The 23,324-nt window shown below is 61.4% G+C and overlaps 2 protein-coding genes across 2 annotated transcripts; both read left to right on the top strand.

Moving 5' to 3' along the window:
* Positions 1 to 2,441: 2,441 nt before the first annotated feature.
* Positions 2,442 to 3,640, top strand: UTF1 (undifferentiated embryonic cell transcription factor 1). Its single transcript, XM_040624018.1, has 2 exons — positions 2,442 to 3,006; positions 3,156 to 3,640. The coding sequence occupies exons 1-2, from the start codon at positions 2,442 to 2,444 to the stop codon at positions 3,638 to 3,640; spliced, it is 1,050 nt and encodes a 349-aa protein (XP_040479952.1).
* Positions 3,641 to 11,336: 7,696 nt separating this feature from the next.
* On the top strand, positions 11,337 to 13,969 carry VENTX (VENT homeobox). The gene is made up of 3 exons (XM_008687170.2): positions 11,337 to 11,571; positions 13,348 to 13,508; positions 13,589 to 13,969. The coding sequence occupies exons 1-3, from the start codon at positions 11,337 to 11,339 to the stop codon at positions 13,967 to 13,969; spliced, it is 777 nt and encodes a 258-aa protein (XP_008685392.2).
* The last annotated feature ends 9,355 nt before the right edge of the window (positions 13,970 to 23,324 follow it).

Raw genomic sequence — 23,324 nt, 5'->3', positions numbered from 1 at the left:
GGGGGGGGGGGGGGGGGGTGTTCTCGGGGGCATGCTGTGCGAGGGGCTGCCCCTGTCTCTTCACCCACCTCCCACCCCTTTGGGGGGCTGGCCTACGTCACCATGGGAAACAGCAGTTTGAAGGGAAAGTGTGAGGCCAGAGACCACATAAGGACTGCACTCCAGTCAGTGGACTGACTTCTCACCAGAGTCCAGATTAGCAATCCTAAAGCTGCTTTCCTTACACACAAGGGCTCATTAATCAGTAAGTATATCATAGATAAGGTTGACAGCCTCCTGCTGCCCAAGAAAGAAGCTGCAGAAAAGCCAGTGGGGAGGGAAGGTGTGTGTGGACATGTGGGCTGGTACACATGCATGCACTTCCCAGCTCACCCTCCACAGGCCAGCACAGGGCTCAGTCACAGCCACGCTGATGCTCTGAGTGGACGATCTCTGCCGTGGGCCACCCTCGCCCAGGGGCACTGCAGGGGGGGTTCCCAGCACCTCTGGTCTCTACCCGCCAGATGCCAGCAGCATCCCCAAGTTGTGACAACCAACGTCTCCAGACATCACCAAATATACCCCAGGGGGCAAACTATTACCCCCGAGAACCAGTGGCCTGGAAGCAGTGACACCCCTGCAGCATCAGGCACACCCTGTATCCAGATCTTGGATTGCAAATACCATTCTCCGAAAAAAAGGAACTAGAGATTTTTGGAGAAATGGGGGAATGGCTGATTCTGGGGCTGGAGTGGAGAAAGTACAAAATGAACAGAGGTATCTGGTAGCACCACAAAGCAAAGATGTGCTGGGGGTGGGGCGTAAAGCATGTCAAAAGGACACAGGACAAGAGGGAAAGGGGAAAAGAGCTGGGGCGCTCTGAGCCCCTAAACACGACAGCGTGGGACTGTGCCCCATGGAGAGGAGAACACCCACGAGTCCACTGAACAGGAAGAATTACAGGAGAATCCCAAACAACACATGTAGGTGCCCCCCAAAGTACGGCCTGGTGACCCCCGAGTGCGGGGTGCACCCCATGACTGGCCCCAGCTGCAGGGCAGGGAGGGGAGGTGGAGAGACGGCAAGCACCACTTGAACTCCTAGGTCTTCTTCCCAAAAGCCCATAATCCAGGCTAATCATGAAAAGGCACCTGACAAACCCAAATAGAGGGACACCCACAAAACACCTAACAGTCTCTTCAAAGTGTCAAGAACGTGGAACAAGAGTGAGAAACAGCCAGGGACCAGAGGGGACAAAGGAGGCAGGATGATGAAATGCGGAGCGGTACCCCAGACCGGGTCCCGGGGCAGAAAAAAGACATGCCTGTGCGAAACCTGGGGAAACCTGGAAAAACACAAACACGCTCTGTGACTCAGCCAATGGTCACGCGCCACTGCGATGTCTCAGCTTTGACGAAGGCGCCGTGTTCCCATGAGACGCTCATCTGAAGGGGAGCACGGAGACGCCAGCACCTTCCCTGCCACCTGGCTGTAAATCTAAAATCGTCCCAAACTAAAATGTTGTAAAAACTACTAGAGCTAGTATACAGAAATACAACTGATTTTTGTTTACTGTTGTATTCAATGACCTGGCTATATTCATGTATTAATTCTAATACTGTGCTTACAGATTATTTTGTATTTTCCATGTTGACCCCGTCATATCCCCTGCAGATAATGATACTTTTACTTCTCCCTTTCCAATCTTTATAAACCTTTCTCCTTTTTCTTGTCTTATTGCTCTGGCTAGACTTCTACAACAACGTGGAATAGAACCGGTGATGCTGGGCACTGTAATTCCTAATCACAGGGGGTTATGCTCAACATTCTGTTAGTCATGACGTGAGCTGTAGGTACTCTTTATCAGAACAAAGCAGTGTTTTCTGTGAAGTGTGTGTGTGAATTATGACACCAATTCTGAACGGTGGTCGTTAACTCAGCAGGTCCTACCCTCAGCGGCGCACGCAGCGGCGACCACGCCTCCTGCGCACACTCCTGCACCGCCCGCAGGTGGGGGCGGGGCCGCACACCCTAGCCTCTTCGAACCACGGGCGAGGACGCACCTAAGGCAAAAGGGAGGGGCGCGGGGGCGCCTCCTGAAGCTGGAATGTTCCATGGCTTGATCTGCGCGGCGGTGAAAGGGCACGGCACATGCGTAAAAACCAGTCGACCCTTGCGCGCCTGAGGCAAGCTGCCGTATCCGTTTGTACCTCCGTGCGAGAGTTTAAAAAGTACAACACTGGTGTTTAGCAGGTTGTTCCCGGTAAGGGCTCGGGCCTGCCCAAGTTGAAGTTGGCCGGCGGGAGGGGCGGGGCGGGGCGGGGCGCGCGGGGGCGGGCGGCGTAGACCCGCTCCGGCTCCGGCTCCCGCTCCCTCTCCAGCAAGCTCGCACCCTCCGAGCGCGTGTGGGCGGCCTCTCTCGGGCCCGGGCCCCGACCCCGCCAGCCCCGCCGGCCCCCGGGATGCTGCTCAGGCCGCGGCGGCCGCCCCCGCCCGCGCCCCCCGCGCCGGCATCGCCCGCCAGCCCGGACCCCGAGCCGCGGCCGGCCGGGGGCACCCCGGGGACCCCGCCCGGGCGGCCCGCCTCGCCTGGAGCGCTGGCGGCGCCCGCGTCCCCCGGTTCCCCCGGACTCCCCGGGTCGCCCGTGTCCCCGGGCTCGGCGCAGCGCACGCCCTGGAGCGCCCGCGAGACGGAGCTGCTGCTGGGCACGCTGCTGCAGCCGGCCGTGTGGCGCGCGCTGCTGCTGGACCGCCGCCAGGCGCTCCCCACCTACCGCCGCGTGTCGGCCGCGCTGGCCCGCCAGCAGGTGCGGCGCACGCCCGCGCAGTGCCGCCGCCGCTACAAGTTCCTCAAGGACAAGCTCCGCGACGCGCAGGGCCAACCGCCCGGGCCCTTCGACGCGCAGATCCGCGAGCTCATGGGGCTGCTGGGCGACAACGGACACCGACGCGGCCGCCGCCGCTCCCCGGGACCCGGGCGCCCGCCACGCGGACGCCGCCCCGCTCCCGCCGCGCCCGCCGAGCCAGGTAAGGGGGGCGGGGCCCCGGGACTGGAGAGGGCCGGGGGGCGCCTGGGGCGCTGGCCGGTGGGGGGAGGGCTGGTCGGGGCCCCGGGGCGTGAGGGCGGCGGCGGGCGCGCCTCCAGAGCCCGCCCCGACGGCCCCGCCGCGTTCCAGACGTCCCGCCGCCGCCGGCCACCCGCGACCCCGACGCAGACCCGGCCTGGACGCTCAGGTTCAGCCCGACCCCGCCCAAGTCTGCGGACGCCCCCCGAGCTCCCGGCTCCCCGACGGCGCTTTCCACGGTCGCCCCCGCATCGGGCCGCCCGGAGGACCACGCGCCTTTCCGCGCCCAGGCATCCCCGCCTCCACCGGCCCTAGACCCCGCCCGGGAGGACCCCGACTCCCCTCCCAGCCGCCCCGAGGACCGCGCGCCCCCGCAGTCCGCGCCCCCGTCGCTGAACGCCGCCCTTCTGCAGACCCTGGGGCACCTGGGCGACATCGTGGCCATCCTGGGCCCGCTGCGCGACCAGCTGCTGACCCTGAACCAGCACGTAGAGCAGCTGCGCGGCTCCTTTGACCAGACCGTGTCCCTGGCCGTGGGCTTCATCTTAGGCAGCGCCGCCGCGGAGCGAGGCGTCCTGGCTGACCCGCGAGAGTGAGGCCTGGCCTGCACAGGTCCCTTCTGTAAGACCGTGTCCCTCCTGTAGGACCGTGTTCCCTCTGCCCTGACCCCATCCTGCGACCCTCCCTCACTCCAAATCTAGGTACGTTCAATAAAAAGGTTGTTTATTCCTGATTTAATCCTGTGAACGTGTGTAGGTCTTGTGCTGGGTAGGAATGGCCCCTGCTGGTAGGGCCTGGACGGCCTAGGCCCTGAGGTGTGCTGGGATGCTGGCCAGGACCTCCCCTAGGCGGCCAGTTTCCAAGGGCACGTGGAACCCAAAGTTGGCGTCTTTGTAACACCCTGGCTTTCCCCAGGTCTCCCAGACCCTGTAGCCCTGCTAAGCAGGAAGAGGGGGAGGTTGGGCATCCCTGGGGGGGGGGGGTGTCAGGGGGTCCTCTGCACTATGCTGCCCCAGCCTGGCCTGGGTTGCAGTTAGGGTGTGCCCAGAGTCCCACCGCTGCCCCAGGTAGGCCTGAGCCTCTCTGCTGACCTCTGTCTGGGAAAGGACCCCTCAGAGGTGCCTGGAACAGGACAGGCAGGAGAGTTAAGGCACACCAGGGAAGCGACTGACGGCTCTGGGTGGGCCAGGGACAGCTGGATAGGGGCTCTTGAGACTTTCGACTTTGGCCACGGCCAAGGATCAGGTCTCTGCAGTTTTGAGAGGACTTAACCAAAACCGCCCTGGGAGCATTTTCCAAATAGTGATTGTGGCCCCACCCTCTGTGGGTGGTTCTGAAAGGACAACTGGGTGGGCCCGGAGGTGCTCCCGCCCCCTGGGGAGATAAGGAAGTAGCCTGGGGCACTTGGCCGGCATGACAATACAGTTTGTCCAACAGGGGCTCATTCAGAGACTCAAGTGATTGCCCTAGGCACAAAGCTAAATGAGGGGTGGGTGTCCTTGCCGTTCCTGTGTTCCAAGGTTCCAGCAGTCCCTGGGGCTCTGGGGTGGGTGGTGGGGTATCTCCCCCAAGTCCAGAGACAGAGAAAATACCCCAGTTGCACCCTTGGCCTGCAGGGATCCCCAAGTAGGAGCAGGAGTGGTCTCCCTGACCCCAAAAGCTATGCATTGATGGCAGGTCCTGGGGGCTCTGTGAGACTAAAATCATAGAAGTGACTAGATGTCACCTCACTTGAGACACATTTGCCTCTGCTTCATGATGTGGTCCATGCTGAGAGTCTCCAAGCTGCCAAAAACCTGCTACGGGGTGATTCCAGCTTGCAGACCTACCCACACTCCCCCTGCTCCTAGAAGGTCAGAGCCACAGGCTGAGGCAAATACACCCCCTGCCCAGGAATGGAGATGACGCCCTGAGGTGTGTGCATCCCTCGGGTCACCAGGGACCCTCTGCCTTGGAGAAAGGTGGTTTTGTGACTGGAAGAAAAATATGGAAGTCACTGAGTTTGAGATACTTGGGGGCATCAGGAAAAACCCATCTGCCTTACGGCCCATGTTGCGGGTGGGGTGCATCCCATGGCCGCCTCCTCGGGCCCTTTAGTCGGAGTAAGGAAACGTTCTTTCTCCAGTCATCTTCAGCGTCTTCAGGCTGGGGAGGGGAGCGCATTCCCAAGCCCAGCTGCTGGGCCAGAGTCTCTGCTCTTCTAAGTCCACTGTGGCTGAAACCCTGAAGTTGCCCGAGTCCCTTCTCGCTGGCCCTCCCCCTCGTGTGTGGCTCTCGTGTGGGTCAGTGGGGTGAGGCGTGTCCTCACCCTGTCCTGTGACGTGCTTGTCTTACGTTGGGGCCTGGGTTTGGTTCTGGGCGTGTGGGATGAACACCGCAGTAGGAACAGGGTCACTGGCCACAAGCACGGGGCAGTATCTCCAGCAGGGTGTCCTGGGAAACCCTCTCATCTCACTAGGGGCCCTTGGACAATAGAGTCATACCTTGTAAAGAATTTTTTAAGTTAAAATATACATTAAAAAATGTGCCAAGGGGCGCCTGGGTGGCACAGCGGTTAAGTGTCTGCCTTCGGCTCAGGGCGTGATCCCAGCGTTATGGGATCGAGCCCCACATCAGGCTCCTCTGCTATGAGCCTGCTTCTTCCTCTCCCACTTCCCCTGCTTGTGTTCCCTCTCTCGCTGGCTGTCTCTATCTCTGTCAAATAAATAAATAAAAAATCTTTAAAAAAAAAAAATGTGCCATGTACCCCATCAGCTCCGCGCCTCCAGCACATTCACCGTGCTGTGCAGCCAGCCCCACCCTCCGTCCCCGGGACTCGCTCATCCCCCGCCCCCACTGAAGCTCTGTCCCCACCCCCTCCCCCGCCCCTGGTGCCCACCGTCTCCTCTCTGTCTCTGTGAATGTGGCGGCTCCAGGGACCTCACAGGGGTGACGGCACCCAGTCCTGGTCCTTCCGTGTCTGGCTTTCACTCGGCATCAGGCGCTCGGGGCTCCTCCACGCGGGAGCAGGTGCCAGCCTGTCCCTCCTCTCAAGGCGGAGAGACACGCGTCCCTTCATCCCTTCGTCCCTGCTGGACACCCGGGAGCATTGCAGCTGTTGGCTCCTGGGAATCAGGCTGCTGTGAACACGGGGGTGCAAACATCCGTTCGGGGCCCTGCTTTCAGTCCTCGGGGGCGCGCCCAGAGCTGGGATCATTGGTGATTCTGTTTTGAATTTTTTGAGGAAGGTCCATACTGTTGTCCGCGTGGCTGCCCCGGTTCACATTCCAGCCCGCGGTAGCAAGGTTCCAGTCTCCCCGTCCTCACCAACATGTGGTATTTAATTAGCTTCTTTTGAATCGTAGGCATCCATGTGGGTGTGCAGCTCGCACCTGCGATGAGTGTTCTCACGGCACACACACTGCGGCAGTGCCCCAGTGATAGTCATGCCCTACTGTCGAACTGCCTAGTCGACCCGCCCAGCCAGCCCGGAGCTCACCCCCCACGCACGTGCTGTCCGGTGCTGCTCTGAGGGCCGGAAGTGTCCACGTCACCTGCACCTCTCGTCAGCCCAGCCTAGGAAGCGCTGTGGCCGAGGGTCCTCCCCTCCCTGCTGTGGGCCCTGCCTCCCGGCCAGGCACGTCCGCCTTCCAGGGTGAAGAGCATGTGTGTTTTAACGTTGAGCGCCGATCCATCCAGGACCAGTGCTGCCCAGGCCTTCGTGAAGTAACCTTTTTCTGGTGATCAGTATGTTGGTTATAAGGGAACACTTCAGTGTTACATGTATTTTCTCCAAATACACAAAAAACCCTATCGGTGTGGGTGCTGCTTTTTTTTTTTTTTTAAGATTTTATTTATTTATTTGACAGAGAGAGAGACAGCCAGCGAGAGAGGGAACACAAGCAGGGGGAGTGGGAGAGGAAGAAGCAGGCCCACAGCGGAGGAGCCTGATGTGGGGCTCGATCCCAGAACGCCGGGATCACGCCCTGAGCCAAAGGCAGACGCTCAACCGCTGTGCCGCCCAGGCGCCCCTGGGTGCTGCTTTTTGACTCCTGAATGGTCTGCATCGCTGTTGTAATGATCTCTGGCACCTGTCCTCTCTCTGATGTCCAGTTGTGACCAAAAACTTAACAGAAGTAAACTTTTAACTTCCTGTTTGAAATTGCTGTCTTCTCAATCGTCCTTGTTTATCTGTCCAAATTATCTGCCATCTCTTCCGTGTTTGTTCCTCTAGTTACGTCATCTTTGTAATGCTCCGCCGGTAGACATTTCGGTGTTTGCAACACTCTCAGGCCCCTGCTGCTTTTGGACTCTGCTGGGGCAGGTTCTGAAATCTGGTTTTCCAAGTCCAAGCAAACGGCTTAGTGTTACATCCCTAAGATTTTGGTAAATTTATCTTTCATATGATTTATAAGGAGAAAGGACAGACTTCTGTATCCCTTCAGTTTTGCCAGAGGCCTGTGGTCTACGCGATTACAGCGTCTGTGATTTCTCCCTCCGTGTTGTAGCACGGAGGCCAACCACTCCGACTACATGCTGGGTTCCTACCTGACCTCCCACACCAGTTCCGCTGCTAAATTTTCCTGTCTGTTAGAAACCATACTGCTCTATATTATGGACTGGGTGTTTGTGTCCCCCAAATTCATACGCTGAAATCCTAACCGGCCGTGTGATGGTGTTAGGAGGTGGGGCCTTTGGGCCGGGCTTACACTCTGGGGGTGGAGCTTCCTCACTGGGTTTAGTGCTTTCTAAGGAGAGACAGGACAGCAAAGAAGTGACCATCTGCTGGCCAGGAGGTGGCGCTCCCCGGAACTCCAGCGCACCGGTACCCTGATCTTGGACCTCCAGCCTCCAGACCTGTGAGAAGTGGCTGCTTACGCCCCCAGTCGGTGGTGCTCCAACCTCCCACACACTTGTCAAATCTATGACATGAGCGCGTTTCAAATTCAACACCGAGTCCATGCCAACGTTCCAGAAGTCTGCCCAGCCAGCCCCTCACTTCGTTTTCCATGGTGCCCACCAGGGCTCATTCACATGCTGCTGTCTCCCAGAATTGTCGTTTGTGACAATTCTAGAGAAATCCTAATATTTTCCGTTCTTCCAGTTTGACAGATAATGGCTCTGCCGGTGTGAGGCTCCCCTCCTCCTGGCCTGGCCCAGACGCCAGCCTTGCTGAGTCCCTGTCTCTGTCCCGGCCAGCGTCCCAGGCCTCCTACTTGGATGCAGCCCCTTGTCTCCATCACCGGTAGGTGGGAATCTGTTTAGGGTCCATCTGCTGGCCCACAGGCACGCCTTTCTGCCCATAGAGCGAGTCTGACTCTCACCTCCACGACAGCCAGTGGGCACTCCATTCCTTCCCTTCTTTTCAGAACCCTTCAAGGGTTCTGATACATTCCTTCAAGGGCCCTTCGGACCTCCCCAAAAATGTCAGATCTCAGACGGATCAGCAGGAGGTCTTACTCCCTGCTGTTCCAACGGGACCTGATTAACCCCGCCTGGTTTTGGTTCTCCCCCAGGCCTGTCTCTGTAAACAGAGCTGGAAGAGCCTGCGTCCCTTGGCCCTGTCGCTGGACTCCCATGTCCACGGAGGGGAGCGAGGGAGCGGATGGGGGGGTGGTGCTCTGCGTCACCACACCTACAGCCCGCAAATCTGACACCCGCCAGCTGGGGTGGGGTCCTGTCCACCTCGTTCAACGCTCACACCTCGGTTCTTCCCACCTGGAGCACAAACAGGAAGTGGGAGCGCTCCAACGGAGGGTGGGGAGGAAGCCGGGGGAGGGTCGTGCAAGGGCCCGTGGGAGTCTGAAGAGCAGAGGGCCCTGGAGCGTAGGCTAGGGGGCAAAGAGGAGGGGAGGGGTGGAAAAGGAAGGGGAGGAGCCGCCCCGTGGGCGATCCAAGGTCGGGGTGTGGCGGGCGGGGAGGGGGAGGGGCGCGCTGCGGGGGGCGGGGGGGCGGGCCGCGCGGCTGTGGCTTTGATTTCTCGGGGCTGGAGTGAGTCAGGACCAGAAGGGCACCGGTGCGGCCGCACTGGACCAGCCTGCCCTTCCTAATGGGGGTGGGCGTGGAGAAGGGGGTCTTGGGCGGGGCGGGCCTCCCCCGGAGGAGCGTCCGGGTTGGCCCTGGAGGCGCGCGGGGCGGGGCGGAGGCGTCTGGGCCGCAGGACACCCGGGACCTGGAGCCCAGGTGGAGGGCTTAAGTCTCGGAAGGTCGGGGGGAGGGAGTGGGGGCTTTAGACGTGAGTCGGGGGCGGGACCGCCAGGGCCTCGGAGGGACGGACTGGACTCCGCGTGGGGAGCCCCCTCTCCGCGGCGAGCAGGTGCGGGATTCGGGGGGAGGTCAGCGGTCAGAGCGAAGCCCTGCAGCCCCAGAGTGAGGAAGCTGAGGGTCGGCGTGGGCTCGAGCTGCGGGGGAGAGGGATGACCCAGACGGCAGCAGCGAGGGGAAGGGAGACCCCAGTGGACACGAAGCCCCACTCCCCCGGGTGAGGGGAGCGGGCGCTGTAGGGCAGGGTCCACCCCAGGCACAGCTGGCAGCTGGGGTGGGGGACGGTTCGGGTAGGGGAGGGTGGAGGCAGGAGGGCCCCCTTAGGGAGGCCTCTCCCGGCAGGCTGCGGGATGGGGCCCTGAGATCAGAAGTGGACCGAGGTTAAGCTGGGTCTGCAAAGGTGCGGGCGCGGCGGCTGCGCGGGCTCCGGGCGTTTCATCAGTGAGCACACGACGCACAAGTTCCCGACAAACGTGCGTCGAGAGGGTGCTTGTGGGGCCGGCTCGGGGCTGCCGGAGCGGTCGTGGGGGGGCGACTTCCTGTGGTCGGGTTTGTGTGGCGCCGCCCCCCGCCCCCCTCCGTGGGTCGGTCAGGCCCCCCCAGCTGGGCCCCTGCCGCCGCGGCGCTAGGCACCTGCGTCCTTCGAGCAGTCCGGGGACCTCACTGTCCACACCGGCACACGCTGCAGGGACCGGTGGACCAACTGGGCCGGCGCGAGGCGTCGCGCTCCCTCCTCTGACCCTTCACGGCCCGGGTCAGCGCTCGCCGGTTCCCGCTGTGCCCGCCGGAGTCGGCTCCCACATCACCCCCTGCCCGGCCCGAGAGGCTCGGAAGGCGGGGTTGGGGGTGTTAATCCAGGCCTGGCCTGAGAGGCCTTTGATCCCGCAGGACGGGGCGGGCGCAGAGGCTGGCGGTTCCGCCCAGGCTGGCGCCAGCGGCCCCGGGAGCCGGGCGGTGGGCTGGGGCAACCACACCCGCCGGGAGGGGGGGTCGCCCTGGACGCTGCACGCGCTGGTCCTTGGGGTCTGTCTTGGAGAAAGAGGTGGTAGCCACCTGAGCACGTGGGTGGGGTGCATGACCCCAAAGGGACTCTGCAGCTGTCCCTGGGGCACCGGTGCCTGGAGGCCTACCCACTGCATTCAGGAGCGAGGACGACAGCCCTTGAACCTGGGGCTGCAGCGTCCCCTGGCGGCTCTGAGCCTGCACTGGCCACGGGTGGGGGCGTGGACAATGCCTCCTCGGTCCTTCCTGCTGGGGTCCTCCTGGGAGCAGCAGGGAGGAGTCCATACTCCCAGCGGGCAGACACCCCTCCTTCCTGTCACTGGAATCCAGCTCTACGGCACCAGAGTGAAGTGCGGGGGGTGGGGGGGATAGGGTTCTGGGAGGCCTCTGAGTATAACTGGAGAGGGAAGGGCCAGTTGGAGCCAGTGGGTACTCCCGTCTGCCTGATTGTAGTTGCTGTCCAGGAATGCCTATCCTGCCAGACAGCCAGAGGCAGCGGACACCTGCCCTGGGAGCCCCCCTGTCCTAGGAACAATAATGTGGACTCCCCCTACTCGAAGCAGGTGTGCACACCTGTCAACTTTGGCACTGCAGACACCCACGGGGCAGGAGACGAGGGGGCTCCGCTTCCCCAAAGGACAAGCCTCTAGCATGGGTGCTAAAGTGGGAGGGGGCCAGCCTGGGTGGGGGTGGGGGTGGGGGGAGATAAAAGGATGTGACAAGTCCTCAACCAGCACACCTCCCTTAACGGGTGACCACAGCCCCGCCCCTCTCCAGACATCTTGGAGCCGGGGGAGGTGTGAATGGCCTCCTTTGTGCCTCTGAATTGAAGGCAATTAGGTGCTGCTTATCTGGGGGAGGGGGGAGGATTTAAGCCATCTTCGCAAACCAGCCTCCCACTCCCTCCACCTGAGCTTGTAGACGCCGTTCAGCTCTGCGAAACCTGCTGGGGACCCCGTGCCTTGCTCCCACGGTCTATTCTGCGGCGGACCCTGTGCCTCATCCCCGGTCTAATATCCTGTGAACCCGGAGCCTGGCCCCACGGCCATGTCCCCCTCCTCTACCCTGCTCAGTGGCCGCGAGCCATCCAGCTTCGGCTCGGTGGACTGGCTTTCCCAGAGCAGCCACGTGGGGCCGTCACACACCTCCAGGCCCGCTGAAGTCTCTTGGAGGAGCCTCTCTGCCCCAGCCAGGGTGTCCAGCAGCAGGGAGCTCCCTCAGACTGTGGGCATGGAGGAGGAGAAGTCCTCAAATGTGTCTTCACCAGGCACGACCACGGCTGGTAGGTCTCGGGGTGAGTGGGGAGGATGCTCCCTTCCTTCCCAGACTGGGATGGGAGCTGGGGAGGATTCAGGGGCAGGCCTTAAGTAGGGTGGGAGGTCTGGACGTTCTTACAAGGCTGGGGCTGGAGGTTTCCTCTGACCGCCCCTGTCCCCCGCAAGTAAACACTTGCTCTCGGAAGCAGCAACGGCAATGGAGGTTTTCCCTCCTCGAGCCCCTCGGGGGGCCCCGCTTCCCCTCGCCCCTCCTGGAAGGGCTGGCTTCTGGCCCTGACTGGGCCGCCCCTGGACTCCAGGAGTCAGCACTGCACCCTTGCGCCATCTCCTCACTGTGAGCGCTGTAACTCCGACACTCACCCCGCGGTGCAGCTGACTTTCCAGTTCTGCAGTTAGTCCTTGGGGCCCGTTTCTACAGGAGTCACAGGGCAGTGGGCGCGTGTGTCTCAAAGCTCGTGAAACCTGCCCGGGTCGGAGGGGTTGTTGTGGTTCCTCCCTCAAGCTGGGCGCCTTGGCGTAGCATGCAGATACCAGCCTGTTGACAGTGGACCTGGAGCCCCGCGAATTTGGCTCGGGGACAGCCCCGCAGTTCTGGGAATTCCCAGTACCTTCTGTGCCTTGACCCCAGGAGGTCCTGGTGGCTTCCTAAATTCTGACCCTTGTTGTTTGCTGATGAGAGATTCTTGGTCTGTCTTTTTGTCTTTGTGATGTAATCATTGCTTTTAGCATTAAAGTCGTCCTATCTAGTCAGACGTGGGGTTGATACTGTTAAGTTTTCACATTTGAAAAAGTTGAATCTTATGGAAGACTTTTATACTTCAATGAAGTAAAATTTTAAATTTATTCTCTGCACCCAGCAACCCCCCCCCCCGAAAAAAACCCAGGCAGTCATCCCCGCATCCAAATCCTTCATGCTGGCTTGTTACACCCTACCCCCCCTACCCTCTAGCAAAGCTCCTCGTGTCCTACTGCACACTTCAGGTAAGTGTTAAAATTAATTTTGTAGGATCTGTTTCCGCCACAAAGAGCCAGTCGGCATTTTGGTCTGACGTGCGTGGAAGAAACACCAGGTAGCACTCCTCACCGCAAGGGACTTAGTGCCTTCCCCCACCTCCCGACTTCGAAATTAGACACAGGGTGCCTGAGGGGTATGGTTGCATAAGAGTCTGAGTCTTGGTTTCGCCTCAGGTCATGACCTTGGGGTCGTGGAATCGAGCCTGGCATGGGGCTCTGCGCTCAGTGAGGGGTCAGCCTGAGATTCTCTCTCTCCCTCTGCCCCTGCCCCCACCCCTAAAATAAATAATCTTAGAAAAAGACACGAACTTGCCACAGATTCAGTTGGTGACAGGGAAGCCTGGGGGCGTGGTGATGAAGGCCCTGAGCCCTCACAGCCACCCCAGTGATCTGGGTTCCCTGTGTGTGGGCCAAAGAAGCTGCTCTCTGGAAGGTTGGGGGGGGGGGTGCGGGTGCACTGGCGGAAGCTGAGGGGCTGCATCAGAACTGTTCCGTTCCGCAGTCCTCTGTCTCCAGGATTCCTGTCCCGGGACTCCACCCCACGCCTGACCTGGCAGGGGAGGAGGGGGCTGCCGCCGTGATCCACACTTGCGCCCAGACCATGGGACAGCAGAGCAGTGAAAGCCACTAGGAAGGGGAAGCCTGAGCCGCGGGGGCCATTTGCTCCTGTGAAGGCCCCAGCCGTTCCTCTCGTCCCCATGTCTGCGGGCTGCAGAATTTGTGGCACTTGAAACCCCAGGGATTCAGTGCCCTCTTGTCCTTCTCAGGGTGGAGCAAGGAGGCAGAGACCCTGCGGGCTCCTCGCGTGCGCACGGCCTTCACCGCGGAGCAGGTCAGCACCCTGGAGAGCGCCTTCCAGCACCACCGCTACCTGGGCCCCCTGGAGCGCCGGAGGCTGGCCCGGGAGATGCGGCTCTCCGAGGTGCAGGTGAGGGCCCAGGCCAGGGTGGGAGCGGCCCAGGAGATGGGGCTGTTCTCGCCCGTGCTCTGATCGAGTTTTTCCCACAGATAAAAACCTGGTTTCAGAATCGTCGAATGAAACACAAACGCCAACTGCAGGACTCCCAGCTGAGCAGCCCCTTCCCTGGAGCGCTCTACCCACGGGTGGCTCTCTGCCCACCTCCCTCTGCCCTGGGCAGCGGCCTGCAGCTGCTGTGCCCTTGGGCATCCCTACCTGGGCCTCCAGCTCTGGGACAGCCCCGTGGCTCCTTTTGGGATCTCTGCCAAGTAGAACAAACCTCCGTGGCCTTGGCGTGGGCCTCGTGCAGCAGGCAGCCTCTCCTGTGCTGCCTCCCAGACGCCGGGGGCCAGGCGCACATGCTGGGCCCAGCCTTGTCCAGAGGACCCTGGGACCTGCGTGCCCTGCCCCAGACCGGGGATGCCTTTTGAAGAAGTGTGATAAGCCGGAGGCCTGGGCTGGCACAGGAGCGTGTCAGATGCTGCCATCCCCCCACAGCAGGTGCGAGCGGAGCTGTGCCTGGCATCTCGAGAGAGCCATTCACCATTCATTTCCGTCACAGCGACACCAGGTGTGAGCCATGTGCCCATCCACAGGCAGGACCTGGAAGCCTGAACCAACATAAGATTCCGGAGGGTTTACAGTTGAAGACAGTTTACAGCTGCTCCTTCACTGAAAACACTCCAGGCTTAGTGTAAGAACTAAGTGATGGGTCAGTGAACAAAACCAAAGGCAGACATGCACTTGCAAAGTGTTGGGCTTATAGCATATGACTAAATGGTAATTTATTAATACAAAGTGTTGGGAAAAAATAAAGAGGCTGGGGTGCCTGGCTGGGTGGAGTATGCGACTCTTGATCGTGGGGTTGTGAGTTCAAGCCCTGTGTTGAGCGTAGAGCTTACTTAAAAATAAAATCTTAGGGGCGCCTGGGTGGCTCAGCGGTTGAGCGTCTGCCTTCGGCTCAGGGCGTGATCCCGGTGTTCTGGGATCGAGCCCCACATCAGGCTCCTCCGCTGCGAGCCTGCTTCTTCCTCTCCCACTCCCCCTGCTTGTGTTCCCTCTCTCGCTGGCTGTCTCTCTCTCTGTCAAATGAATAAATAAAATCTTAAAAAAAATAAAATAAAATAAAATAAAATAAAATCTTAAAAAAAATTAAGATGGAGACTTCCATTGTGCTGTATGCCTGTAAGTTCCGAGTGTAAACGTGGAAACCATGAAGGGATCAAAGGAGGTGACGTGTTTGTTTTATCACCTCGGGGTTTGAGTTCCATGTTCACAACGACCCCAAGGCTGGAACCGGAAAGGAACCCAGATAGTCGTCCTGCACACTGAAACATTAGAGGCTGGTGGGGTTGGCAGCCTCTGCTGTGGCCTTGTCTCCGGAGCCCATGCAAGCCAGGCGCAGTGCTGGGTGCTTCGGTGCTTCTCACGTTGGCTGGAAATGTGGGGAGCCAGCATCCAAACCTGTGTCTGATGTGGCTCGAGGGCCCAGCCTTCTACCAGTCCCTCTGGCCGGACTGTCATGGCTGCAGGGGGAGGCCTCAGTCTGGGCCCCGGGAAGGACGCTGCAGCAGGACCCCGAGAGCTCCTGGCACACAGGGTCCAGCTTGCTGTAGAGAGCGGCTTCCCCACCCAGTTCCAGCAGCAAAAGTCTGGGCGTCAGAACAGACCTGTGCAGGGGCAGCAAAGCCACAGGCCAGCTACAGGCCAAGGCCTGAACCCTCTCGTAGGGACGGCCACTCCTCCATCCACTTGTGGTTACTTGCCGCTCTGTTGGGCCGTTTACTCAAGATTTTTTGTGGAGTCAGGATTTGCTTAAACACATGCTGTTCAGCTTTGTGTGTTTTCTTTGGTTTTAATTTGGTTCAAAAACACCAATCTTTCTACATCCCTAAAAATGTGAGCATTTAGTGATCTTTTACTTGCCCAGTGGTTCCAGGGGAAGCTCAGTGAGTCACAGTGTGTGTCCTACATGTCCTGTGTCCTCCGTGCGGCGTGACCAGGGGCATCTGTGCTGTGTTTTCTGCTCCCAGGACCCACACACCCTGCTGCTTGGGGCATCACTTGCTGGAAACCTGGGCAGTAGACGCCCCTTCGCCTGGTCTTCTCTATAACCCGAGTGGCCTTCATGAGCAGTCACCGTGGGGCTGGGGGGTGGGACTCACTGCTGGGACCATGCTTCCTAGGCCCTCCCCCTGCTGCTCAGACTGGTGCTGGGCTCCAGCCCCCTTAGGCGGGACCAGCACGGGACAGCAGGCTTCACCCCCTGCGGCTGAACACAGAAACACCTGTGAAATAGTCTTGCCCAAAACCCAAATTCCAGTCTACAGAAAACAGAGACTTTACAGTGGACACCTGTTGGGGCTCCTCAAAAGTCACTTGTGAGAGGGGCAGGGAGCCGCGGCGGCCGCAGAGCAGCCGAGCTAGAACCACATGAAAGCAGCTGTAAGACAAGCGCCCCCCTCAGTGGGTGACAACCCAGGCGAGGAGCAGCCGGGGTCCCTGCAGGGTCTCGTGTCTGAGACACTCACAGGCTTCAAAAGCAATGGGAAAAAGCACCTATGGCAGGCTATTCGCTGCGGAGCCAGGTACTGGGTCCACGGTCGTGGAGCTTATGTCCCTGAGAACTTCCTGAAACCACAGCCGGTGTCTGGCGGGCTGCATGGGCGCTGGCTGGACTGCAGGCACGCGCAGGCCAGACTCGGGGGGCGCCAGGCAGTGAGCCCTGGGGGCGGGGGCCACCGCCGCCACACACACACCCCCGCTAGCAGAGAGGAAGTCATGGGCTTGCTGAACAAACGCTGTCCCCTCCGGCCCCCGGCCCCGGGGCATCTGGAGAGACCCTGCACCCCCACGACGGCGGCGAAGAAGCTCCTTGTGCCGTGGCACCGATGCTCTGCACACGTTCCACTCCATGGGCACCCGGGGCGAGAGGGAGGGCTGTCCCCGGGACCCCATCATTGTGCAGCAGCCACGGTCGTGAGTGGCGGGAGAGGACCCCCAGCAGCGGCCGGGCCCGCAGCACCCACGCTCCCAGCTCAGGCAGTTATCTGCAAGTGGCAAGGGAGCAGCCCACCCAGCTCCACACGGTCGACGGGGACCCCACCCCCAGCGCTGGGGTGGGGCGTGTGACCTAGTCAGCCTGGAACCCCGGGGGAAAGCTGGCAATGCTGAGGGACCCACCACCCCCCGCCCCAGGTTCCCAGGAGCCAGGCCCTATCTGCTGCGTCCACACTGAGTGGTGCCGGGATCCCTGCTGTCCTGCGGCACTCTCAGGGGTCCCGCGGGGAGCCCGCCCCCCAACCCCACAAGGACAAGGCACGGGGAGGGTCTCCTGGGAGCTGCCCCGCCCTGCTGCCCACCCAGCCCATCCCTTCCCCTCCTCCCGGAGGCTGTGGTCTTGGAGGGAGGAACGATCAAATGAGATTAGGGGACCGGCCAGCCCAGCACTGCTGATAAAGGGGCGTCTGTAATCGCTCGATTGGCTGGGCCGATTAGCCGACAAAGGCCAGCAATCATTGCTTAAGCTCTCGGTTCCTGAGAGCTTCTGTCCATTTTTCTACACCAGGAAGTTAAGATCACAGGCTCCAGGGATAAGGGGCCCCCACCCTGACCCGCGGGGCAGCGGCTGCAGATTCCTGGCCCACCCCCCCCGTCCGCTCCCAGGCACCCTGGGGACACCCGCCCTAGGTGGCACAGGCCCTGGCCGCTGCACCGTCCCTGCACACGCCCGGGAGCCAGGTCACCCCCTCACGTCCATGTCCACACATTTCTTACTGATTCCTCCGAGACCTCCTCATGCGACCGCCCCCCACACGCACTCCAGCAGCGAGAGAAAGCCTCGTAGGACCGGGAGGCTTTGATTTAAACTCTAACCTCAAGACATGATCACACTTCAGTTCACATCAAATTAGCTTTATTGACATTTCTGATCAGAAAATCGATTCACACTCACCGTTACGAAAGTAGAATGAAGGTGTAAGAACAGAAATCAACGTGACCAGCCCCCGGGACAGCCTCTGCGACACCCCCCACCTGCCCCAGCCTCCCGCACGCGGAAGCCCAGAGACACCCCTCGCGGTCCCTGCCTGAGGGGTCCTGCCCCCGTGCCCGCTGACAGCTGCCCTGGGTCCTGTTCCAGCAGCTTCTGTGACTCTGGGGGTGACCCGGCCCCTGGGGGCAAAGGTCAATCAGGGGCAGGCCCCTAGGGCACACACAAAAGCCTTCCCAGCCGGAGGAGGGACGTGGGACCGGCGGGAGCGCAGGCGGGAATGCCGGCGCAAGAGCGGCTCTGTGGGCGAGGAGGACCTCGCTGCCCCATTTTCCCATGCCTTACACCTCTTCAGGCCAGACCCTCAAAGAAGTATATGCATAGGAAAAAGGAACAGCAAGCAGCGTGCACCGGTCCTGGTCCTGGGCGAGGGTCCCGGGGAGCGGCCGGCCGGGGAGGTCTGGCGAGGAGCAGGGAGGCAGCGGGTCCTGGGCAGCCGGTGCAGGCGGCGGAGCCTGGGAGCACGGAGGAGAGCCCGTCTGCTGGCGGAGCTCTGCCTCTGCCGGCGGGTCCGTCCCATTTATGGGAGGCCGCGACCTTGGGGCCCACAGAGCAGCCGCTGTCACATGTGGTTCCAGGCTGAGCCGTGCCAAGGACCCCCTCCACCCCCGCGCCTGCGAGATTGGGGCACAAAGGCCCGCTCTGAGCAGAGCGCTGAGCCTGGGCCCAGCGGGAGGGCGGTGAGGCCACGGGGCCTGGGGGCTGCCGGCCTGGGGCCTGGGACCAGGCCAGCCCCAGCCCGCCTTATCTACCAACGTGCTGCTGCTTGCGTCAGGCCCGGAAAATGCACGTCTCTTCCCACTCCCTCCCTTCCCTGCTGATGCCCCTGGGCACCAAGTCCCGGACCCCCCCCCCAAGACTCCATGGGAGTCCTGAGGATCAGGTGGGATAGCTCTGCCTGGGTCCCACACACCGAGGGCACAGCCAAGCAAGGACCCAAGACTGCCCACACAGACACACACACGCTTGTGGCTCAGATCAAGCGGGAGCCGAGGGGAGAGCAGAGGGGGCTGCAGGTGCTGGACAGGCAGCACCCCCAGGGAACTCAGGACACAGGTGGGGACCTGGAAGACCCTCCTGTTTCAGACTCAGGCCCCCACCTCTGCCACTCCCCACAGTCAGGAAGTTCTGTGAACAGAGTGGTGGACACTCCCCCATGGGGACCAGGTTGCCCCCAACTTGGCCTGGCACTGACCGGGCACCGACTTCCGTATGGCAGGAGCTGAGCTGCCCTGCGTGCAACTCCTCAGCCTGGGGCACCTGCCTAGGAGAGGGATGGGGTGTGTGTGTACATGTGCACCGCAGCCCCTCAGCTCTGCCCACCTGTAGAGCAGGGGTGAATGCCGCTGCATCTGAGTCTCTGACCGCACCGGCCACTAGGTGGGCAGAGGCAGGACCCTGGGGGGGGGGGCACAGGTGGACACATGAGCACAGCCATCAGCCTCTCATGGACATGCATGGGCCCTGCTGCCTGGCCCAGGCCCTCCTGACACGCTCCGCCATGGTCTGGACCCCTGTTTGGAACAGAGCTAGTGCAGGCCCGTGGCCTCTGCGGGGACAGTCCCCCAGTGCTGGCCTCAGGCCTCTGCCTCAGGCTGATGGACACAGAGGTGCAGAGACCAGCGTCTGGGCAGTCAGGGACAGACACTCCCCGAGCCCATGCTGGGGAGGCAAAGGGCGTGTCAGCCCCCATCCTCTGCTGAGAGGAGCAGAGCCCCAAACCTGCTCACACCCCCTTCGTTCACACTGGCTGTGGAGTCTCGGGCTGAAGGGGGACGCCCTTACGCCCCAGCCCTCCAGCCCCGTGGTGGCTCAGGCCGCGTCTTCTGTTCACTGTTCTCTGCAGTACCGCCGGGGTCCTGGGGCAGAGGGCGGTGGGGTGGGGACAGAGCACTGCCACGTCTGCACTTTGTTTCCTTAAACTTGTTTTCCCTGTTGTAAGTCAAGGCCTGCTCAGTGTAAGGCCAGAAAGGGTTAAAGAGACAGCGTCAGGCAAGGACCCCAGGCCTGGGCCTCGGCTGGGTGTCCCTGGTCCCCCTCCAGTCACCTCATGATCTCCCTGGCCTGCCCTTCCCTTCGAAGCTGGAGGAGCCCAAGAGTTTATCCTGGGGGTGGGGTGGCCAGTGACCCACCAGCTGGGGGAAGGGGCCAGGCCACTGTCTGTGTTTCCCCCGAAAGCCACAGAGACGTGGGAGATTCTGTGTCCGGGAGCCTCCCTCGGCTGCCTGCCTGCCGGCGGAGATGGTCAGAGGAAGGAGGCGGCTGAGAGGCTGGGCGCTCTGTGGGGGGTTCCCATCCCAGCAGCCTGGCTGTGGCCCCTGGACAGCCCGACTCTCGAGGCGTCAGCCTCCCACACACGTCAGTCTTGTGGATCCAGGAGATGAAGGAATGGACTGAGGGACAGCTTCAGCCTGGTAGAGCTGTTGGGAGAGTGCCCAGCAGATGGACGCTGGGGCCACTCGCTGCCCGACAGGGGCACCCTGCCCACCCACCCTGCTCTGACCTGCTGCGTGGCCCCCTCCGTGTTTGAGTGGAACCCAAACCGGGAGCAGGAATGCTAGGCCACAGGCGGCCCCTCCCTGCACATGTGGCCACACAGCCTGGCTCCCACCTGTCCAGGGAGACCCCAGGTCAGACTTTTCTGCACGCAGGTACAGACCCCCCTCAAGTGGTGAGGACAGTTCCCAGCGGGCAGACACCGAGGCTGGGGTCTTTGTAGCACTCTTGGGTCCTTTAGGCAGACTCCACCCTCAAGAAGCCTTCCTTTTGGCCAGCCCCGTGGAGTCCATGCAGGCCTGGGCTCTGTGTCTTGGTCCCTGTCACCTGGAGCAGGGCCCCCTTGCTAGGTCTGGTGCAACCCTGGGCACCATGGACCCCAAGAGCGGCCCCTAAAACTCCAAATGCACTAGGCCCGGCCCTCCCTTTGCCTACAAGACAGAAAATATCCTTGTTGGCCCTGGGAGGACGTGCTTGGCACTGAGTTGATGGGTGATAAGGGGTGGCCTTCAAGACAACTCGCTCCCTCCCCATACTCCATTCCAGGCGGGGAGGGCCTGTCCCACAGCTGTCTGCTCAGCTCAGGCCATGGCTTCCAGCCCCCAGAAGGTAGCCTGTTGTTAACCCTTGCTGGATTCTCCCCGTCTGTTCCCAGAGAGGGTACCCCATTAGTTTGTGGGATACAGAGGCTTCAGTCTCACCAGCCCACACCTCCAACCTGCCCTCACCCCCAGCCTGCCTCCACCCCAAACTGTCTGCACCCTGGACTGCCCACACCCCAGCCTGCCTGCATCCCCAGCCTGCCCAGCATCCCAGCCTGCCCGCACCCCGGCCTGCCCACACCCCGGCCTGCCCTCACCCTGGCCTGCCCAGCACCCCAATCTGCCCGCACCCCCAGTCTGCCCGCACCCCCAGTCTGCCCACACCCCAGCCTGCCCTGCGCTTTTGGGGATTCACTGCAGTTCCTGGGTTAGTCTCCACTGTCACTTTCCAGCCCTGTTCAGGCAGGGTGGGCCGCCCCTCTGCAGTGGAAGATCTGAGGCCTGGATTATGGCTCACCACGGCAGCACAGCGTGGGCTGCCTCTCCTGGCCTCAGTTTCCCCACCTGTCAAAGGAGGTGCTGAAAATGGCCAACCCCTCCGGAGGCATGAGGTTAAAGGTCATGTGCCCGTGGCGTGGCATTCCCACCCCCAGGTATTACCCAGAGGAACGAGAGCCTTGGCCCCTCAACAGACTCGAGCGAGGACATCATTTCACAGAGGAGTGGGGAGCAGTGCAGAGGATGCGGTCACAACAAAAACTACTCATCGATCTGGCTTGGAATTGAGCTGATTATCCTGAATTTTGATTTGCTAAACCTGGGGTCCCGACACCCTTGTCTATGGCCAGAACGAGGTCTCAAGGAGGTGGGCTAACAGGAAATGAGTCTGGCCCTCCACCCTCAACACTGCGCTGGGAGAGGCGCCCGGACAGAGATCCCCGTGCTCCTGGGGGTTCCCCGAGCAGAAGGGCAGGACGGCCAGTGTGACCTCAGTTTCAGGGGCCTGTGGCCCTGGGCACCCATGGGTTGCCACGGGAGGGTGCTGGGTCCCCGGGACCAGTGCTCCTGGTCGGGCCGTGCACGCAAGGGTCTGAAGGAGGATGGATGGGCCCAGGGGAAGGGGCAGGAGGGGGAGGCAAAGGGTTAAGCATGGCTTGGGAGGCCCCTGCCTCTCTGCGTCAGGGTTTCAAGGCTGTGTCCTGTGACTCCCTCTCCGGGGGAGATAATCGTGGCTTCTTGATATTTTCTTTCTCCTCTCCCATGCCGTATCAGAACACTGGCCCGGCCATGGGAACTTTCCTCTGCCCTCCAAGGCCGCTGTGCACACAGCCCCTCCCAGGGCACCCTTGGCCTTTCCAGGACCCCCCACCCATGGAAGAACTGTGGCCCTTTGTTGGGACTGCTGACCAGGCAGCCCCAGCCCTTGGGAGGCCCTCTGAGCACCTAGCCCAAGCCTGGGCCTCTGGGCTTGTCCCACAGACATGCACACACATTCACGCAAGTACGTGTGGGCACACACTCACCACACACTCATGCTCATGTCTGCTCACTCATACACATGCCCACACACGCTTGGCCCAACCCCTCCCACCCACTCCCCTTGGGTCTAGACACCAGGCTCGGCCCAGGTCCCCAGCTATCCACCTTGACCCCAGCTCAGTCACTACCATCCACGACCTGGCAGCCAGGGGTGTCTTTCCCACGGAGAAGGGGGCTTTGCCCCCAGTTTGGGGAGGGGTCTGTCACCTTCTGTCTTCCCCACATAATGGCCACTGCCATTCCCTCATGGTCTCCTTGGGTCCTGGGCCAGCTGACTCACAGAGAGAGGTCTTCTTCAGGCTCCAGTTTGGGGTCCCCACAGGTACTGCAGGCCCCTTGGCAGAAGTCTGGGGTGTCAGTTAGGAATAGGGAGTGCTGCAGGGGTGGGCAAGACTGCCCAGCCCCTGCCTGCATCAGCTCTGGCTGGGCCTGTGGGGCCCTGGTCCTCAGCCTCAGTTTGCTGAGGGGTAAACCGAGGCCCAGAGCAGCAAGGTGAGCCTAGCATCCAGGGACAAGGGCCAGTCAGGGTTAGAAACAAGTGTGCCAGCACCGGGTGCTCCCTAGGAGGGCCCCTCCCCACTCTCTTCGTAAACAGAGAACTGCCTGGCTGGGTTGTTGGGGGCTGTAGGGCACCCCCTGTTCTGGGTGAGGGCTGGGAAGGCTGAGTGGACCCAGGGTCTTGGGAAGGGGCTGAGCTGGGGCCAACCTCTCCTGGCTACAGAGCTGCAGACCACCCAGGGAGGAGCTCCGTGACCTGCTGCTCCATGCAGCTCTGGGTCATGGAGAAGAGGACCGGTCCAGACAGGGCAGCAGCCCGCGGACAGTGCGAGCAAAGGAAGGCGCCCTGGGGGACTGAGTGTGCGCGTACATGTGTGTGCACATCGTGTGTGTACCCGGAGTGTACATGTGAGTATATGTGAGCTCCCCTGGGTCTGGGGCCAATCGGAACACTGGGCAGAGGGGTAACGGAGACTCAGAAAGTTTGGGACAGGGTGTGGGGAGGGTGAGCCCTTCCTGAGAGGCTGGCCCCACGTGGGCCCTGGGAGTGGGAGGCAGGCATGGTGGTGGTCTTTCAGGAGAGACCAGCTGAGGAACGAGAGGGGCCCTGCTTGGTCTCTCCTGGGGCCCAGCCAGGAAGGGTGGGCTTTCCTCTGGGAG

The sequence above is a fragment of the Ursus maritimus genome, unplaced genomic scaffold, assembly GCF_017311325.1.
Source record: "Ursus maritimus isolate PB19 unplaced genomic scaffold, ASM1731132v1 scaffold_7, whole genome shotgun sequence".
Classification (NCBI taxonomy): Eukaryota; Metazoa; Chordata; class Mammalia; order Carnivora; family Ursidae; genus Ursus; species Ursus maritimus.
Note: the sequence above shows the minus strand (reverse complement) of the source record. Positions and strands in the feature narration are given on the sequence as shown.